This window comes from Macrobrachium nipponense, chromosome 5, assembly GCF_015104395.2.
Source record: "Macrobrachium nipponense isolate FS-2020 chromosome 5, ASM1510439v2, whole genome shotgun sequence".
NCBI classification, from domain to species: Eukaryota; Metazoa; Arthropoda; class Malacostraca; order Decapoda; family Palaemonidae; genus Macrobrachium; species Macrobrachium nipponense.
The window spans coordinates 81,373,135-81,392,415 of NC_061107.1; the positions used below are offsets into that span (position 1 = coordinate 81,373,135).

Genomic DNA, 19,281 nt, shown 5'->3' on the forward strand with positions numbered 1-19,281 from the left:
ATATATATATATATATATAATCTCTATCTCTATATATCTATCTCTATATATCTATCTCTATCTATCCATATCTATCTATCTCTATCTATCTATTCTATTTCTATCTATCTATCTACCATCTATCTATCTCTCTTTATCTCTCTCTATCTATCTATCTCTATCTATCTTTCTCTCCATCTATCTCTATTTCTATATCTATCTCTATCTCTATATCTATCTATCTCTATCTCTATATCTTTTATCTATCTCTATCTATCTATCTATCTCTATCTCTCTACTCTATCTATCTATCTATCTATCTATCTATCTCTATCCATCTATCTATCTATCTATCTCCCTCTATCTATTCTCTATCTCTGTATCTATCTATCTATCTCTATCTATCTATCTATCTATCTATCTATCTATAACTATCTCTCTATCTCTATCCATATATTATCATCTCTATCTTATCTTTCTATCTATCTCATCTATCTATCTATCTCATCTCTATATCTCTATCTCTTATCTCTATATCTATCTTCTATCTATCTTATCTATCTCTCTATCTATCTATCGATCATCTATCTTCTCTCTATCTCTATCTATCTATCTCTATCTGTTATATCTATCTCTATCTCTATCTATCTCTATCTATTATCTCTCTCTACTCTATCTATCTATCTCTATCTATCTATCTTTTATCTCTATCTATTATCTATCTATCTCTACTTTTGAATTCAACAATAATATACAGATCAGAAGGTTAATATCATAATTAATGAATATATTAAATTTTAAAAATTCCTTTTTCTATTAAAATAATGGCGAAAATCGTATATTCATGGATCGTAGCACTATATTTTCCGCGTTAGCGAGATCTTCGCTTAAAAGTTTCTCCTAAACATGCCGTTTTTCATAGCTAAGAGATTCTCTCAGAGTGTTTGATAACTATGAGTGATTGAGTGACTTAAGAGAGAATATTTATGAGATGTCATAGTAGCTATGATAAATACCGGCCCAGGACGTCATCGGGATGATGACGCCTTCGAGCGCCTCAGTCGCTCCAGGGATCATACTGTGGCGGTTCCTGTGAGAAGGAAGAAGGCGTCCCCTCTCTCCTCGTCTTCTCACAGGATCAGCCCTTCTCCTGAGAGGGAGTCTCTCCTACGAGGAAGATCATCCGCTCTATGCAGCAACAGCTTGCTTGTTGCTGTCCAAGAGAGAGGCAGAACCTCGTCGTTGGAGGAAGGATGACAGACTGCCGATTAAGAGGACCGGACAGTCTCCTTCGCCTTCTTCTCGCTCGTCTCTTTTGCCTGTTTCGTCACCCTCTAGCTTTTCGGAAGGTACATGATTGGATGGAGTCAAGGAAAGCTCAAGGGAAGACCTCTTTTGCCCTACAGCCGTCAAGACTTAGTGGCAAGGCAGGTATGTGGTACGAGACACGAGAGGACGTCGGACTGAGAGTTCCCTCTTCTGCTCAGGGGGACTTCGCCAGCCTGGTGGATGCATCGAGGAGGTCGCTTCTCTCATTCGCGAAAGTGACATGGACACCTTCGGAATTAGACCACCATCTAAAGGGCCTCTTTCGTACTTTAGAAGTGTTTAACTTCTTGGACTGGTGCTTAGGGAGGGTACTGGATACCCAATCGCGTAGTCCGGACTCGATTAGCCTGGGGGAGCTGTCCAGCGTCATGGCGTGTATGGACAAGGCCGTCAGGGATGGTTCGGAGGAGCTGGCTTCGCACTTTTGCACAGGGCTCTTGAAAAAGAGAGCGCTGTTCTGTAACTTTACGGCGAAGTCGGTTTCTCCCTCGCAGAGGGCGGAATTGTTGTTTGCCCCTCTTTCGAGCCATCTCTTTCCCCAGGCTATGATCAAAGGTCTTGCCGTCAGCTTGCAAGAGAAAGTGACTCAGGACCTGCTTGCTCAATCTTCTCGATGTCCTGCAGTCCCTTCAACGTCTTCAGGAGTCCAAGCTTCAAAGAAGCAGAAGCCCTTTCGAGGCGGATCTTCCTCGAGACTGTCTCCTCGTGGAAGAGGTCTTCCCAGAGGCAGAGCCCCCTCGAAGCTCAGGGGCAAGAAATGAGAACGCAGTCCTTCAGTCACCGGTAGGAGCCAGGCTTCGTTTATTTGCAGAAGCCTGGAGAGAGAGATGCGGATAGCTGGTTGCTCAACATCATCGAGAAAGGTTACAAGATCCCTTTCCTGAAGCTGCCCCCGCTGTGCACGACACCCAGGGATCTGTCGCCCTCTTACCATTGGGAGAAGCAAAGATTCTTTACGATCTGCTCGAGCAGATGCTCGAAAAGAGAGCGGTAGAACAGGTCTTGGACCTAGAATCTCCTGGCTTTTACAACAGGTTGTTCCTGGTGCCGAAGCAGTCGGGAGGCTGGCGACCGGTGTTAGACGTAAGCAGTCTGAACCTCTTTGTGGAGAAACAGAGGTTCAAGATGGAGACGCCTCAGTCAGTTCTTGGGGCCTTAAGACCGGGCGATTGGATGGTGTCATTAGATCTTCAGGACGCCTATTTTCACGTCCCGATCCATCCCCAGTCGATGAAGTACCTGCGGTTTGTCCTGAAAGGGAAGGTATTCCAATTCAGGGCTCTTTGCTTCAGGTTGAGCACGGCCCCGAGTGGTCTTCACCTTTTTAATGAAAAACGTGCGAGTGGCTTCATCTGTCAAACGTCAGGATCTCTTTACCTAGACGACTGGCTCATTCGAGCCTCTTCGGAAGCCCGGTGTCTGGAGGACCTGCACACTACTTTGACGTTAGCGAAGTCCCTGGGACTTCTGGTGAATTTCGAAAAGTCACATCTGACCCCAACGCAGTCCATCGTGTATCTGGGGATTCAGATGGATTCAGTGGCTTTTCGAGCTTTTCCGTCCCAGAGACGTCAGCAGCAAGGCTTAAGCAAAGTGTCAGCCTTTCTAGGGAAAGAATCATGCTTGGTGAGGGAATGAATGAGTCTGCTGGCAACCATTTCCTCGCTGAGAAGTTTGTTCCCTGGGGAGACTGCACCTCAGACCTCTTCAGTTTTTTCCTGACGGACAACTGGAAAGACAAGGACAATCTAGATATGATCTTGAAGATCTCGGAATAGGTAAAAGGTCACCTAAGTTGGTGGCTCGATCCTGTGAAGCTGTCGGAGGGATTTTTCCCTCAAGCTGCACCAAGCCCCGACCTAGTGTTGTTCTCCGACGCGTCTACACGGGGTGGGGAGCAACACTAGGGGGGGAAGAAGTGTCAGGCACATAAACTCAAAGAGCTGGCAGCCATCCATTTAGCGCTCCAGTTCTTCCAAGACAAAGTCTCTCGTCGGATAGTGCAAATCAACTCGGACAACACCACAGCTCTGGCCTACATCAAGAAGCAGGGAGGAACACACTCTCGGTCCCTGTTCACTCTAGCGAAGGAGATCTTGTTGTGGGCGAAAGCACGGATCCGTCACGATCCTTACGAGGTTCGTCACAGGCGTCAAGAACGTCCATGCAGACCTCCTCACTCGGGCAACGGTCAACTGCTGCCAACTGAATGGACCCTCACCAAGAGGTATGCCAGGAGCTGTGGAGTTTATGGGGACGTCCTCTCGTGGACATCTTCGCGACGTCGAGGACGAAGAGACTTCCACTTTACTGCTCCCCGGTTCTGGATCCAGGAGCAGTGGCGATAGACTCTGGGACTGGGACAGGGCTGGACCTTTACGCCTTTCCCCCATTCAAGATCCTAAAGGAAGTTTTAAGAAAGTTTGCAGCTTCAGAAGGGACGAGGATGACGCTGGTCGCTCCTTTCTGGCCTGCGAAAGACTGGTTCACAGAGGTCATGTCCTTCGTAGTAGACTTCCCGAGGACGCTTCCGTCAAGGATAGATCTACTCAGACAGCCCCACTTCGAGAGGTACCACAAAAACCTCCCCGCTCTGAGTCTGACTGCGTTCAGACTATCCAAAAGCTGGCCAGAGCGAGAGGTTTTTCAAGACCTGTGGCAAGAGCTATTGCCAATGCAAGGAGAGCTTCCTCTCTTGCAGTGTACCAATCGAAGTGGGCTGCTTTCAGGAGTTGGTGCAAGAAGAAGGGCATTTCCTACACCATGACCTCTGTGAACCAGATCGCTGACTTCCTCCTTTACCTGAGGAAGGACTTGAAGCTGGCAGTCCCGACGATCAAAGGCTACAGAAGTGTGCTGTCTGTAGTCTTTCGACACAGAGGCCTGGACTTGGCAAACGACAAAGACCTTCACGATCTCTTAAGATCATTCGAGACCACGAAGGTACCTCAACCTAAGTTGCCGTCATGGAACTTGGACGTGGTTCTAAAGTTCCTCATGTCCAGCCGTTTCGAACCGCTTCACGCTGCGTCACTAAGAGACGTGACTAGCTGCGTCACTAAGAGACGTGACTAGAAAGACTGTTTTCCTAACTGCTCTGGCGACGGCGAAGAGAGTTAGCGAAATTCAAGCTATGAGTAAGCACGTTGGTTTTAAGGAGCATAATGCCGTTTGTTCTTTGAGACCCGACGTTTCTGGCAAAGAACGAGAATCCGTTCAACCCTTGGCCCAAGACTTGAAATTAAGGGTATGGCTGAAATCATTGGTCGGGAGCCAGAGAGAGTCCTGTGCCCTGTCAGGGCTCTCAAATTCTACTTGCGGAGAACGAAGGAATGTAGAGGTCCTTCTGGTAACTTGTGGTGTTCGGTCAAGAGACCAGACCTGCCAATGTCTAAGAATGCTCTGGCATTCTTCTTGAGGGACACCATCAAGGAAGCGCATTCATCTTGTAGTGACAGTGACATGAAGCTGTTTAAAGTGAACGCTCACGAAGTGAGGGCTATCTCTACCTTGGTAGCCTTCCAAAAGAACATGGCACTCAGTGACATTTTGAGTGCCACCTTTTGGCGAAGCAACTCGTTGTTTGCTTCACACTACCTGCGGGAGGTGAAGACGACATATGAGAACTGCTATTCGCTAGGGCCATACGTTCCCGCAGACACTATTTTGGGGGCAGGAAGTAGCACTCATCCTTTCCTATAGAGAATGGTTAGGTGAGCTTTTAATTATTGTATTGTTTATGGTTGTAGGGTCGACCGCCTAAGGCGGACTTCCCTTCCTTTAGCCTAGATATGTGGGATTTAACTTTTGATAGGCTAGGTCAGGTGGTACTTTTTGCTTCGTTGCCCTCATAGTATGGTCAAATGGTCTAGTCGCATTGTGGTCACACCCCCGTTGACAGATCATCTAGAACTCACCGCTACATAGGTCACTACCTTGCTAGAGACTCTAGTAAAGCAGAAACAGACTTGGGTGACAGTAATCACAAAGTCAGCTATGCTAACAGGTAAGGAACCAAGAGGTCAATCATCTGCATGTATATGTTTCCTAAAATCCTATTCTGTCTCTCCCCACCCCCAAAGGTGGGATTCAGCTATATATATATATCTGACAGGTAAGCTTCATGAACAAAATTATATTGTTATGATACAATGAAGTTTGTTCATACTTACCTGGCAGATATATATAATCAAAGTGCCCACCCACCTCCCCTCAGGAGACAGTGGGAATAGAAAATCTGAATAGAAAATGGGAATGGTTCCTGATACCCGCCTCCCAGCGGCGGGAATGGGTACTAACCACCTGACTCCCACTACGTGTGTCGTAAGTTTTGAAATTCTGTCGGACTTCGGAGAATACATCTATATATATATATCTGCCAGGTAAGTATGAACAAACTTCATTGTATCATAACAATATCATATCTAACTGTAGCAAGAATGTAATCTTGTGTTTCTGAATGCAGTCGACCCCAGCTATTTGTTCACGGAAAATTCGCCTATTTGCAGTATTTTTCACTGAGAAATATTCACAAATTATTGAATTTTCATATTTTTGTCACTAAATGCACTTTTTGTGATAAAACTTAAAAAAAAACAGAAATAAGCAAAAACATTTTTTTTTTTTTTACATGAACGTTTCCTGTCAGACATACTTAGCTTATGTCTCTGACGTCCCGACAGAATTCAAAACTCGCGGCACGCGACAGGTAGGTCAGGTGATCTACCTTACCCGCCGCTGGGTGGCGGGTGTAAGAACCAAATGCCCCTTTCTTGTCTGTGTCGACTACACTTGTTGTCCGGTACCTCTTAACAGTTGGATTCTTTTCTCGTTTTTGCCCTGGATTGTTTCTACGGACTTGTTTTGGTGAAGTACCTGCATCTTTTTGGCCTGGCATTCGCGATTTGTGGACCGTTATTTGACTATTCTTTGGATTGTTTTTCTTTGGATTCATGATGTCTGATGTTGATACAAGAAGAAAAAACTGCTATGTTCAGAGTTTGTTGTATGATGAGTGTAAGGTGAGGCTACCGAAAGCTGCGGTAGACCCTCACACAGTATGTATGAAGTGTAGAGGAATGAATGCACCTTTAATAAACCCTTGTATTGAATGGAATGAGGATGAATGGAAGTCTTTGTCTTCCTACTGAGGAAGCTTGAAAAAGGATAAGTTAGGAAAGCTTCTTCTAGGAGCAGTAGTAGATCTCGTATTAGCGAGTTGGATGTACTAGATAATCCCATTCTAGACGTAGCTCCTTTGCCAGTTTCAGCTCCTGCTCCCTGCATCGAAGCCGAAGATGCGCCTTCGAAAGTGGCCTCCATGAAGCCACCATTCGCAGCATGGAGATGAAAATTAAACATTTAGAAGGTAAGAGTGATTCTAATAGTGATTTGTGCAGTGATCCCAGTGCAGTGGAGGGTGCGTCTGATCGGCTCCCTAATGCTTCCAGGCCTAGACCTCTTCCAGACTCCCGTCCCAGTGAGGAGGAAAGTCGAAAGCCGCAGGAAGGTTAGGAGAACCCCCACCGGTCAGGCGTCCCCTCGGTAGCTCCTGTTTGCTCGTTCCCAGGCTACCTTGGATCGCGCCAAGAGAGAAGTCTTGCGCCAGTGCTTCTCGTCTTCGCCTTCGCCCTCTCCTAAACGAGGATGAGCACTTCGGAAGCCTCGCGCCCTTCGAAGAGAGCCTGGCACGCTCCCTGCGCCCTTCCCTCCAGCCCTGAAGTTTTTCGGAAGAGCCTGAGGTGGAAGTCGGAAGAAAGAAACGGAAGAGATCCCTTGAGTATCGTTCTCCGAGCACAGATCGAGCTTCATCACCTGTTTCAAGATTTTTGTGAATTCTCCAGCAAGGGTTTTTTGGGCTAGTCTTCAGGTGCAGATTTCGGCTCTGGCTGGCTCTCTTTGTGTGTCTTCTCGTCGTAGGAAGGACATCTCGCTTCCTGTAAAGAAGTCCAGGCTCCCCTCTCCCAACTCTCGCTATTCGACGGAAGGCGGCCCGCTCTCCTGGGCGTTCGGAGTCTCGCAGGAGACTTTCTACATCAGACAAGATAACCCCGTCTGCTTCCAAGCGCCAGTCGCCTGTTAGGCATGATGTTTTAGTTTCTCCTTCGGACAAGGATCAGGCGTCTCATAGGCGATCTTCGCCCTACAGAACGACGCTCTTCTCGAGACAGGATTGCTCCCCCTTGACAGGCACCAAGAGCCTAGTAGGCGCTACTCTCGCCTCGTAGCCGCTCCTCGTCTCGCCTCCACTCTCCTGTTGACAAGCGCCCTAAATCGGACAGGCGCTCTTAGCTTGGCAGGCGCCAAGAGCCTGTTAGGCGCGTTTCTCCTGGCAGGCGCTCTTCACCTGAGTATCGCTCTCCTTGAGTCAGGCGCTGGGATCCTGGCAGACGCTTCTCCCCTAGTAGGCGCTCGTCGCCAGAGAGCCTCTCTCCTCGGGTCAGGCGCCAAGAGCCTGGTAGCCGCTTCTCTCATGGCAGGCGCTGTTCGCCAGGTAGCCGCTCTCCTTTGGACAGGCGCCAAGAGCCTGATAGAAGTTTTTCTTCAAACAGGCGCTCTGCACCTGAGCCGCCTTGCCCGTTAGGCGGCCAAGAAACTGGAAAACGCCCTCCTCAGGACAAGAAGGATTTTTCGAGTAGGCAACGTTCCAGAAGTTTTGTCTCCAAGAGGCAGACGGCAAACTTCTTCAAGAGACTTTTCCAAGGATAGCCGCGCCTCTAAGGATCATGATGGTTCTTCAGCCGAGAAGAACAGGATCCCTCGGAAGAAGAAGGACCAAAGATTCCTCTGTTTCCTCGTATAAGAGGTTAACAGATTTGCTCCTTCAAGAGTTCGGAGATATCCTTTCTCCTGTGGCTCCTCCTTCGCCTCTCTCTTTATTCTCCACATCGAAGACTTCGAAGGTTTCATCTTGTGTAAGGATGAAGCCTACAATTTCCACGAAAAAGGCACTTAGAGGTTTTTGGGGAATGGCTCCTTGCCAAGGAAGAGAAAGGGAAGATTGTGTTTTCTTTCCTCCGTCTAAAGCTGACTGGCAGATTAGGTTTCTGGTACGAATCGGGGGAACCCTTGGGCCTCGCTCTCTCTTCGTCTGGGACTCGGACTTCTCTTCACTGGTGGATTCCGCTCGTCGATCCGCCCCCTCCTGTCTGCCAAGACTACGTGGGGGATGAACGAACTTGACCACCTGCTGAAGAATGGGAATGTTCCGAGTCCTGGAAGTTTTAACTTCCTTAATTGGTCTTTAGGAGTTCTGGCTAGAAGACTCAGACCCCGATTCCCTGTCTCCTGAGGATCTTAACAGCGTCCTCACTTGCATGGATAAAGCATGTCGAGAGACGGCTCGAGTGAAGTCTCTTCACTTTTTTGGAGCTGGAGTGATAAAGAAGAGGTCAGTATACTGTTCGTTTCTGACTAAGGCAGTTTCTCATGCACAAAGAGCCTCCCTTCTTTATGCTCAACTCTCCACCTCTCTTTTTTCCAAGAAGATTATACAGGATGTCTCGAGTGCCCTCTCAGCCAAGGCTACTCAGGACATGTTAGCCCAGTCGGCCAGGAAACCTCGTTCTGTTTTCCAACCCAAGACCAAGAAAGAGACTCCACTGAGGCAGGAGCCCTTTCGAGAAGGACCCCCTGCCAGAGTTTCTTCAACAGAGGAACTAGACCTTTTAAGAGAGGTAAAACCTTCTCTAGGTCAGTCAGAGGGAAGAAATAGCGCTCAAGGACTCCAGACATCAGTGGGTGCCAGACTACTGAAATTTGCCGACGTCTGGGCCCACAAAGGGGCAGACAATTGGTCCCTATCAAGTTGTCAGCAAAGGATACCTCATTCCCTTCTCATCAAGGCCACCATTGACGACGACTCCGAGGGAGTTGGTGGCCAGGTACAAGGACCCCATCATGAATCAAGCCCTTTCTCTAGCAGTAGATCTGATGCTAGAGAAGGAGGCTATAGAACTAGTGAAAGATCCCCGCTCTGCTGGGTTTTTACAACAGACTGTTCCTAGTTCCGAAGAACTCAGGAGGATGGAGACCGGTTTTGGATGTAAGCGCCCTGAACGTCTTTGTGGAAAAGAGGAAGTTCGCCATGGAGACGACTTCCTCAGTGTTAGCGGCTCTTCGTCCAGGGACTGAAATGGTGTCACTAGATCTTCAGGACGCTTACTTTCATGTGCCGATCCATCCTTCTTCAGGAAGTTTCGAGATTCATGATGGGAGGAAAGATCTTCCAATTCAAGGCCTTGTGCTTCGGCCTGTCGACTGCACCCCAAGTGTTCACGGGGTTAATGAAAAACGTGGCGCAGTGGCTACATTTGGAGGGAGTGAGGGTTGTCACTCTACCTCAACGACTGGCTAATCAGAGCAGAACTCACAAGAAGATGTCTGGAGGACTACAAAAGACCCTTACATTGGCAAGTTCTCTGGGGATTCTAGTGAACTTCCAGAAGTCTCAATTAATCCCCAGTCAAGAGCGGATCTATCTGGGGATTTGGATAGTTTTCTCTGGCTTTTCGAGCTTTTCCGTCGCCAGAGAGGATAGCGTTGCCACGAGAAACTAACGACCTTCCAGAGAAAGATGCATGCACAGCGAGGGAGTGGATGAGTCTGCTGGGGACACTCTCCTCGCTGGAGCAATTAGTTTCTCTAGAAGGTTGCATCTTTAGGCCTCTACAGTTCTTCCTTTACCAGAACTGGAGGTGTCTCTCCCTAGATCTGGGAGTTCTCCTTCAAGATCTCAAGGGGAATCAAGAGGGACCTTCGGTGTGGACCAACCCACTCTGATTTGTGGAAGGAATGTCTCTGCACATGCCGAACCCCAACCATGTGTTGTTTTCCGACGCGTCGGAAGCAGGTTGGGGAGCGACGCTCGGGACAAGAGAAGTGTCAGGCACCTGGAAGGGGGAACAGGTGTCCTGGCACATCAACAAGAAAGAGTTGATGGCAGTTTGGATGGCATTAAAAGCCTTCGAGCCCCACGTCCGAAATGCTATAGTTCAGGTCAATTCGGACAACACCACAGCCTTGGCGTACATAAAAAAAACAGGGGGGACGCACTCCTTCTCCCTGTACGAAACAGCAAGGGACCTTCTGCTGTGGTCTCAAGCAAGGAAGATCAGTCTCCTCACCAGATTCGTACAGGGAGAAAGGAACGTCAGGGCCGATCTCTTGAGCAGGAAGAATCAACTCCTGCCTTCAGAGTGGACCCTCCACTCAGAGGTATGCCAAGACCTGTGGAGAAGATGGGGCAGACCTCACATCGACCTCTTTGCACAGCAAGGAACGCAAGGATAGAACTTTACTGCTCCCCGATCTCATACCCGGGGCAGGGCGTAACAGTGGATGCGTTTCTCCTAGACTGGACAGGACTAGATGTCTAGCCTTTCCCCCCTTCAAGGTACTGGGACAAACCCTCAAGAAATTTGCGATCTCGGAGATGACAAGAATGACGCTAGTACTCCGTTCTGGCCCGCCCAAGATTGGTTCACAGAGGTACTGGAATGGTTGGTGGACTTTCCAAGAGCACTTCACAAAGAGTAGATTTGCTCAGACAACCCCACTTCGACAGGTATCACAAAAACCTCCCTGCTCTCAATCTGACTGGCTTTTGACTGTCAAAAGTCTTGTCAGAGCGAAGGGGTTTTCGACAAAGGCTGCTAAGGCTATCGCCTCAGCTAGAAGGCCTTCGACCCTTAAAGTCTACCAGTCGAAGTGGGATGTCTTTTGCCGGTGGTGCAGAAACCAAGAAGTTTTCCTTTTCCAGTACCTCTGTGACTCAGATCGCAGACTTCCTAGTTTTCCTTAGAGAAAATGCAGTTTGGTAGTCTCTACCATCAAGGGCTATCGGAGCATGCTGCTGCAGTGTTCAGACATAGGAACTTAGATCTTTCGGATAACAAAGATCTGCATGATCTATTAAGATCTTTTGAACTTCCAAGAAACTTCAACCGAAGTTCCAAGTTGGAATCTGGACGTGGTTCTTCGTTTCCTAAGGTCCTCGAGTTCGAGCCACCCCAGTTAGCCTCCACAAAGATCTTACGAGAAGGCTCTGTTTCTCATGGCTTTGGCATCTGCTAAAAGGGTTAGTGAGCTTCATGCCCTAGAAGGAAGGGTAGGTTTCAAAGGAGATTCCGTGATTTGTTCCTTCCTTCCTTCGTTTTTAGCAAAGAATGAGAACCCCTCAAATCCGTGGCCAAGGAGCTTTGAGGTTCGTGGATTATCTGCCCTAGTAGGGGAAGAACCGAAAGGACTCTTTGCCCTGTTAGGAGTTTAAAATACTACCTTCAGAAGAAGAAAACCTTAGGGGCATTGAGGACAGACTATGGTCTCTGTAAAGGACCCAGTAGACCATTGTCTAAAAATGCGCTGTCTTTCTTCATTAGAAGTCTAGTGAAAGAAGCACATAGATCTTGTAATGAAGAACATTTCAAGCTCCTAAAAGTCAAGGCTCACGAGGTGAGAGCCATTGCCACTTCCTTGGCCTTTAATAAGAATATGTCTTCAGAATTTGATGAAAACTACATTCTGGAGATGTAATTCAGTATTCACCAACCACTACCTTAAAGACGTCAGGATTACGTATGACGAATGCTTCGCATTAGGCCCGTACGTATCGGCGGATTCGGTGCTGGGGCAGGGAGCTGGAACATGTCCTTTGTAGTTTTTCCCTTGTTTTTGGTATTGTGTTCATATGGTTGTGAAAAATGATGCAGGTAGGCATTTTTTTGTATTCGTAGTACTAATAACTTTAGTTTGGTTTAGGTGATCGGATTTGGTTTGAAGCTCCCTGCGTTGGTAGTGGACAGGTTCTGTCATAGAAGAGGGCGAACCCCCGTTGACATGATCCGACTTGGATTCTACTAAGTAAGCGGATACCAAATCCCTTAGTAGACCCAAAGAGTCTTTTCAGCTGTAAGTCACGCCCTCGCTGTAGCTCTTATGGCTATGCAGACTAATAGCAGTACCTATGAAGTCTTCAGCCTAAACAGGTAAGAACCAAGGTTATTTATACCCTACAACAGGTGTTGTTTTACCTTTTCTTTGTTATTTTCTGTCTCTTACCCTCCACCAAGGGTGTCAATCAGCTAAGTATATGTCTGACAGGAAAGTTCATGTACAAAAATGATATTGTTATTTTACAATAAAGTTTTGTACATACTTACCTGGCAGGAGACGGAGTAAGTAGAAAAAATCTGACAAGAAAGGGGCATTGGTTCTTACAACCCGCCACCCAGCGGCGGGTAAGGTAGATCACCTGACCTACCTGTCGCGTTTGCCGCGAGTTTTGAATTCTGTCGTGACGTCAGAGACGTAAGCTAAGTATATGTCTGCCAGGTAAGTATGTACAAAACTTTATTGTAAAATAACAATATCATTTTTTTAAGTTTTATTTTATAACTATCAAAATCGGTAGTTCTAAGTATTTGCAGATTTAGCTATTCGTGGGAGGAGCTGGTACCCATCCCCTGCGAATACTGAGGGTCTACTGTATATATTCTTACCTACTGTAGTCATAATTATATAATATTCTGAGAATGGAAAGTTTTTGTTGTTAATTATAGAATTTAAGTAAACTTAATAATTTTTCCATCAGGTCACCAAGGACATGACATGGTCAGACTACCAGGGTAAATTAAAGCGTGAAGCAGGTGAAAAGGGACGACTCAGATTACCTCCATGGCTCAAAAGAGAGATTCCCTTAGGCAAAAATTACAGTAAGGTTAGCAAATTTAATTTTGTTGTGAGAAGCACTTAAGTATTTAGTGGGAGTATGATACAGTGTTCAAAGCAGTAGGCAGTTGGTTATATTCTGTGATTTGCTTTATTATTCGTTTTAGTAGGAATGTGATTTTTTTTTTTATTGTAGGTTACAAAGGTTTTGGTACCAGGACCCTCATTTATGAAGGTGAAAGTTATGCCAATTCAGAATTCTTTCATAAAAGGACAAAGTAGTTCTCTTTTTAGAATATATTGCATCCAGATATAAAAATGTATGTACATTGTCATGTTTACAGTTGCGCCGTGAATTATTTCTGTTATTGTGCACTGCAGTATCCAAAGCAATGTGCTTGTATTATATTTAAATATGCCATTTAACTAAAGCTGGGATACTGTTGCTTCTTTGTGACAAGCACCTGTTTGGAATATTCAAATGATGGCCTGCTTTCTAGCTAACTGCATCCTCAAGAAGAGTGACGCCATATTGAGAGGTTTATCAGATACACTGTTATCCTTAGACTTTGAGGGCTTTTGGACATTTGACATTAGAGATCATAGCCTCTTCCCTACCCAGCTGGTTAGGGAAATTACTGACAATATAGATGCCACCGTTACCAAACCCTTCTCATTTGCACCAGTCTCTAAATAGTAGGAACCATAGAGACTGATGTCCCTTGCAACCTCCTATGTCAAGATAGGCAATTGCATAGGTCTCTTGTTATCATAGCCATGATACGTCAAGATAGGAAATTGCATAGGTCTCTTGTTGTCATGGCCATGATACCTTATATTATTATGCCTTCCCAACTTATGACACATTTAATACTACCTTCTGTCCTGAGAGACAGTCTCTTCCATTTCATCTGTGACCAGTATGGAACTCAATTTGGTGTTTTTGCCATCAGTTAAGCAGATTGTATTTTTCAGTGTCGCTAGATTGTTTTCGTGCCGGTTCCTTTATATCTTATCTCCTGTAGACAACCAATTATGTACCATGATCTTTTTCCCAGTATCTGTCCATCTTCCATTCTGTTTCTTGTCATTGTTCTTATTATAATCATTGTTGCTCCTCTTGCTTTGTTCCTGCTTTCTGCAGGGGTTTTTTGTACCCCATGCCTACTGAAGGCTGCTGGTAACATGGCCCGCAGTCTTCTGTCCTTACTGAAGAACTTTTCCCTCTCAAATTTATTTAGGTTTGTGGTGTCCTTGTTCAGTGATAAATAGTGTATGTTTCAGGTATTGCCCATATTTTGGAACAAAAGTCAGCTTCATATGTCACAAGTGCTTTTTGAATAATCCTAGCTTCCTTTTGAAGCAGCAGCACCATAGATTATATTGTAATTAGTAATTAAACAACTCATAGTGGTAGTGAGTCTTGACAAAAGATAAATTTTTATTGCCTTGAAGCAGAGGCTTCCAAGACCTTGGTATGTATTAACAATTTTTATTTTAAATTGTCTTCTATTTCAGTTAAAGGAGGATCTTCGAGGTCTTAATCTCCATACAGTTTGTGAAGAAGCCCGATGCCCTAATATTGGAGAGTGTTGGGGTGGCAATGACGACAATGTTGCTACTGCTACAATCATGGTTTGTAAAAAATTTTTGTGGAAATATATTTCCTTTAGTGGGATTCACAAATACCTTGACTGAGGTGGTATGAACAGTTTAAGAATCAAATTAGTAGGCTGTCAGTATTGATAAATTTTGTAGTACACAGATACAAACTAATATTTCTTACTATTGCTAACACACTGAGGATCACTTACTATGTTTGATTTATATTTTTTCTTTTAAGTAGATCATAAATAAACCAAAGGAAGGAAGTAAAAGTAATGTTTTTTAGTGTTAGTGGAACTTAGGTTTAGAAAATGTTGATGTTAAAGTCTTCTCATATAAGCAGGAACCCATGCTTGCTTAGTTAAGAACAAAAAATTTTAATGTCTCCATTCAAGTGCATCCCATTATGATCTTGCAAGACAAATTTTTATTTCTAATGGGAGTTGACTTAGTAGGCCTTGTCATTACCAGAGGAAATAGTATATCTTTATTTGATGCAACTATGAAAATTATTGGATGAATGTGCAGGTTATTTGAATTAATTGTATGGATGGAAATAAACAAAATACAAAACTTGAGGAGTGGGGGAGAAGCTACTCTAGCAGCAAGATGTATTCGGTCCAATATGGTGGAATTAAATACAGTCTCTTGGTGAAAATTCATTAATTCAGGAAAGTTTAAGGGTAACAGGAAATGTGTTACTGTCTGATAGGGAGAGAGGCAGTGAAATAAAATAAGTTTGGTGCAAATTAAGGAACCACAGACCTGCTGCCATCACAGCTACAAATGTTTCAGACCAATATGGGATATTCCTGGTGTAAGCAATTGGAACATCACCTAAACTTGCCGCTCTGACAGAGACTTTTGAAAGGCACTTGATGTTTCCAAGGTACATGTATGAAATACAGTTCCTTCAACTTTTGAATGTCTATTGGTAAAAAATCTGAATACTTGTGCTGAAATTAACAATTTGTTCCATAGTTTCGTGATTGGTTTCTGCAAGAGCCCAGGTGCATGTCCTGAATTTTGTATGATAGGTATTTACCATTTAGACATGGTCCACAGATGTTTGCATGAATGCTGGACTCGGCTGAGATAAATGAGGGTGCTCCTTTAAGTCATTCAGGTTTTTTTTAGGAAGTAACTTAGCAAGGTTTAACTGGGCCATGTCACCACCAAGTACATACATGCTGTGATAAACCACGATAGAAGTAAGTGTCGAAGGGGGTGGCAATAAACTGACACTGACAATGTCTTTTCTGTACATTTCTTAAGAAATCCCATTGTGTATATTAGATCACATTTTTATCACATACTAATCACTAAGAGAATGCTTGTGCAGTGATTATTAAGATTTTAATCTGAATATTATACTCAAAAAGTTAATTTTACACTAACAATTAATTTTCTGTGTTATACATATAGTATTTAACTCATTGTGTACTGCCAAGTGTAGCTTCTTAATGAGCTAGGTATTCTCTGCATTGCAGGCTTCAGATGCACCGGTTTATGAGCTCAAGTTCATATAAAGGTTGATTTAGAGGAGTATATTTTTTTAAACAAGGGAAAAGCAAACTCTAATTACTGTAGTTGTATTTTGAACTGTCCAAGCATGTTGGGTAACTATGTATACAAATAATTTTTCTATGCTTTCCCCTATGGTGTCATTTTAAGATATAAGTTTTAGTGTGCCTACATTATATAAGGTATATTTAAGTAGTTTTGGTTTTTGCTAATGACAAATCAACTCAACAGCTGATGGGAGACACTTGCACTCGAGGATGTCGTTTCTGCTCTGTGAAAACCTCCCGAGCACCACCACCTCTTGATCCTGATGAGCCTGTTAATACTGCTACAGCCATTGCTAGATGGGGTGTTACATACATTGTTCTTACCTCAGTTGATCGTGATGGTAAAATTGTTGCGCTGTACATTAAATTATTTTATATGGGATGAATCTTAATGTTAATTACTTTTACTTTTTTCTTAGGAGAGCAAAACTTCATGTTTTTGTTTGTCTCACCAGATATACCTGATGGAGGGGCAGCACATTTTGCAGAAACGGTCCAAGAGCTAAAGAAACAGTTAGTAAATTTTTGTATACAAAAATAGTAGTGAATTTCATTTTCAGTTGAAAGCCTAATTTTATATCATCTCGCTAATCAGTCCCTTTCATGCAGGTTGATTTGGTCCAAATTATTGGCTTGTCCCAACTTCCTAAATAGATAAAGGATAAATCTTGTCAAATGTCATACACACTTCCTCCTCTATCTTTTCGATGTAATGAAAAGTTCCCCAGTCATAGAGCTGAATAAATCTTTGGTGTTTTAGCTATAAAACAATCTTACAAATACTGCTTAAGGGATCATAATTACCAATGCTAAAAAAGTTATTCCTATGGTTTTTAATACATGGATTATCATACATTGTGTACCCTTTGTATAGAATAGTTCAGCCATATCATATACCAACATAGAGACCCATCAGTAGCCCACTAATCCTTTAACACCACTTTCCTGTTCATCTCTTTGACACTCCTAATGATAAATACTACTTATTCCATGCACCATTGCTTTTATTTTTCCGATTACTATTTATTTCTGCTTTGATTTTTTTTATTTTATTTCATTGTCACTTCTTTTACATATGGAAATTTCTTCTGTAAAACCTTGTGCTAAAATTCATTCATCTTGCTGTAAAGGAAAAAACCCATTTTTAAATATTTTAGCCCCAAAACTATTACATACAAAATTAATTGTAACTAATATTTTGTGTGATTTTTTTTTTCTTCAGGCTTCCGTCAATCTTGGTAGAATGCTTAGTTCCAGACTTTGGAGGTAGAACATCTTCTGTAACAACTATTGCATCTTCAGGTTTAGATGTTTTTGCTCACAACATTGAAACAGTTGAAAAGTTAACACCATTTGTGAGAGATCCTAGAGCAAAATACAGGTAAGGTATTATTTCTCTTATGTGATTTAGTATATTCTATAAAAGAAAATCATGGTCGTGTTTGATACATTTTTTATACGGAACTAAGTTAAATTTTACTAAATTTATTCACATGCAGTCTTATCGGCTTAATTACTATACTAAAGGATCGTTTTACTTTATTTTTTACAGGCAGTCACTAAAAGTTTTAGCAGATGCAAAGACGGCTGTCCCAGATCTCATTACAAAGTCCTCAATTATGCTGGGTCTGGGAGAGACAGATGAACAGGTTATGCAAACCATGAAAGGTAATTATTGATGTATATTTAATGTATTTGATGGCACGTAAGGTTCATGGTTATTAGGTGCACCCCCATTTCAGTTGGGCTTGTCTGGGAAAACTAGTTCGTTAGTGTACAGGTTTGTAGACCCATATTCAAAATTCAAAAAACTGAATTTTTTTTTTTTTTTAGAGGGTAGAGCATCAGTTTAGAGGTTTGCTTGGCATACCAACTGCTTAGTTCCAACAATGCAAATGGGTATGTTTATGTTCTCAAAATCATCATCTGATTGAGTTTTACTGACATCATCATTTGCCTCTGTTGCCATATGATAATTGTTGAAACAAATTTGGATACATTTTTTTTTCTAAATTATGAAAGCAGTGTAAAAAAATGCTTTGTTACCTTTAGTATTATGCATGTAGTAAATTTTAGATTAATTAAAATGGTTATTTTACTAGTATTAGATTTTTTTACCTGCTCAAAAATATTATATAGCTTGCTTGTTATTAGTTCTCCAGCTGCAGCTACAGTGTGCAGGTTAAATTTAGTGTGTACTCTTAATTGTATGAAGGAGAAAAGGGATTTTGACGAAAGAAAAATCTATTTCTGGGCAAGGGCCCGTGTCGCCCAGTGAAATGTCCTTTTAGCACACATTTCTAAGGTAAATATTACTAACATTACCAGAGAAAAAACTAAAATGGAATGTCAGAGTATTCTGACTCGCTCACCTTATATCAAAAGGTGTCGGTATGGTTTCTGGGGCGAGTGAAACCACTACCACGGGTCTCTTACCATTTAGATCCATCCTTCTACAAAATCCCCCTACTAGAGAGGGCTGACACACGGCCTACACCAGCAACTACTACTACTAGCGCTCCCGACGCCATCACGAGCGCCTCTAGCGGTCATCCTTGGAGTTAGGTTGTCAAGATTGGGCCCAAGGGTGGGTGTAAAGAAGGGTGGGATTTCACTGGGCGACACGGGCCCTTGCCCAGAAATAGATTTTTCCTTCGTCAAAATCCCTTTTCTGGGCTCAGCATGTGTTGCTTCGTGAAATAGTACCACAGAAATGGCCACAAGCTTGAAAGAGGATATAACATGAGTAAGGGAAGAATGAAAAATAATTGATATTAAAGTAGTACTATAATCTAGAAACTTATGACTACAAAGATTATAATACATACTTAAAATTAATTATGTCAACTTATAATAACCTTAAAACTATACAATATAATAGGTTATTTACAGGTGTGAGTAATCCTAGCAAAAAATAAGGAAAACATCACAATAAGTGCCCTTTTTGGCAGCTAAGGCTAAAAAAGGGAGGAGTACCTGGTGGCAGGATTACAGAAAGGATGTCAGTGAGGCAGGTAGAAAGGAGATCTGGATCTATTACTAAACTACTTAGGCAGTGTCAGGAGAAACTGTTTCTCCTGCTGCCACTGCTGGAAATTTAAAGAGCTTCTAAGGATTTAAGGTAGTGACG

The 19,281-nt window shown here is 43.4% G+C and overlaps 1 protein-coding gene across 1 annotated transcript in view; it reads left to right on the forward strand.

Moving 5' to 3' along the window:
* Positions 1-19,281, forward strand: part of LOC135215461 (lipoyl synthase, mitochondrial-like) — a 51,308-nt gene that overhangs the window by 15,469 nt on the left and 16,558 nt on the right. Inside the window, exons 3-8 of the mRNA XM_064250186.1 lie at positions 12,899-13,024; positions 14,494-14,610; positions 16,336-16,492; positions 16,607-16,664; positions 17,374-17,532; positions 17,704-17,819. Coding sequence (XP_064106256.1) covers positions 12,899-13,024; positions 14,494-14,610; positions 16,336-16,492; positions 16,607-16,664; positions 17,374-17,532; positions 17,704-17,819 — 733 coding nt within the window. The remainder of the gene's footprint in view (positions 1-12,898; positions 13,025-14,493; positions 14,611-16,335; positions 16,493-16,606; positions 16,665-17,373; positions 17,533-17,703; positions 17,820-19,281) is intronic.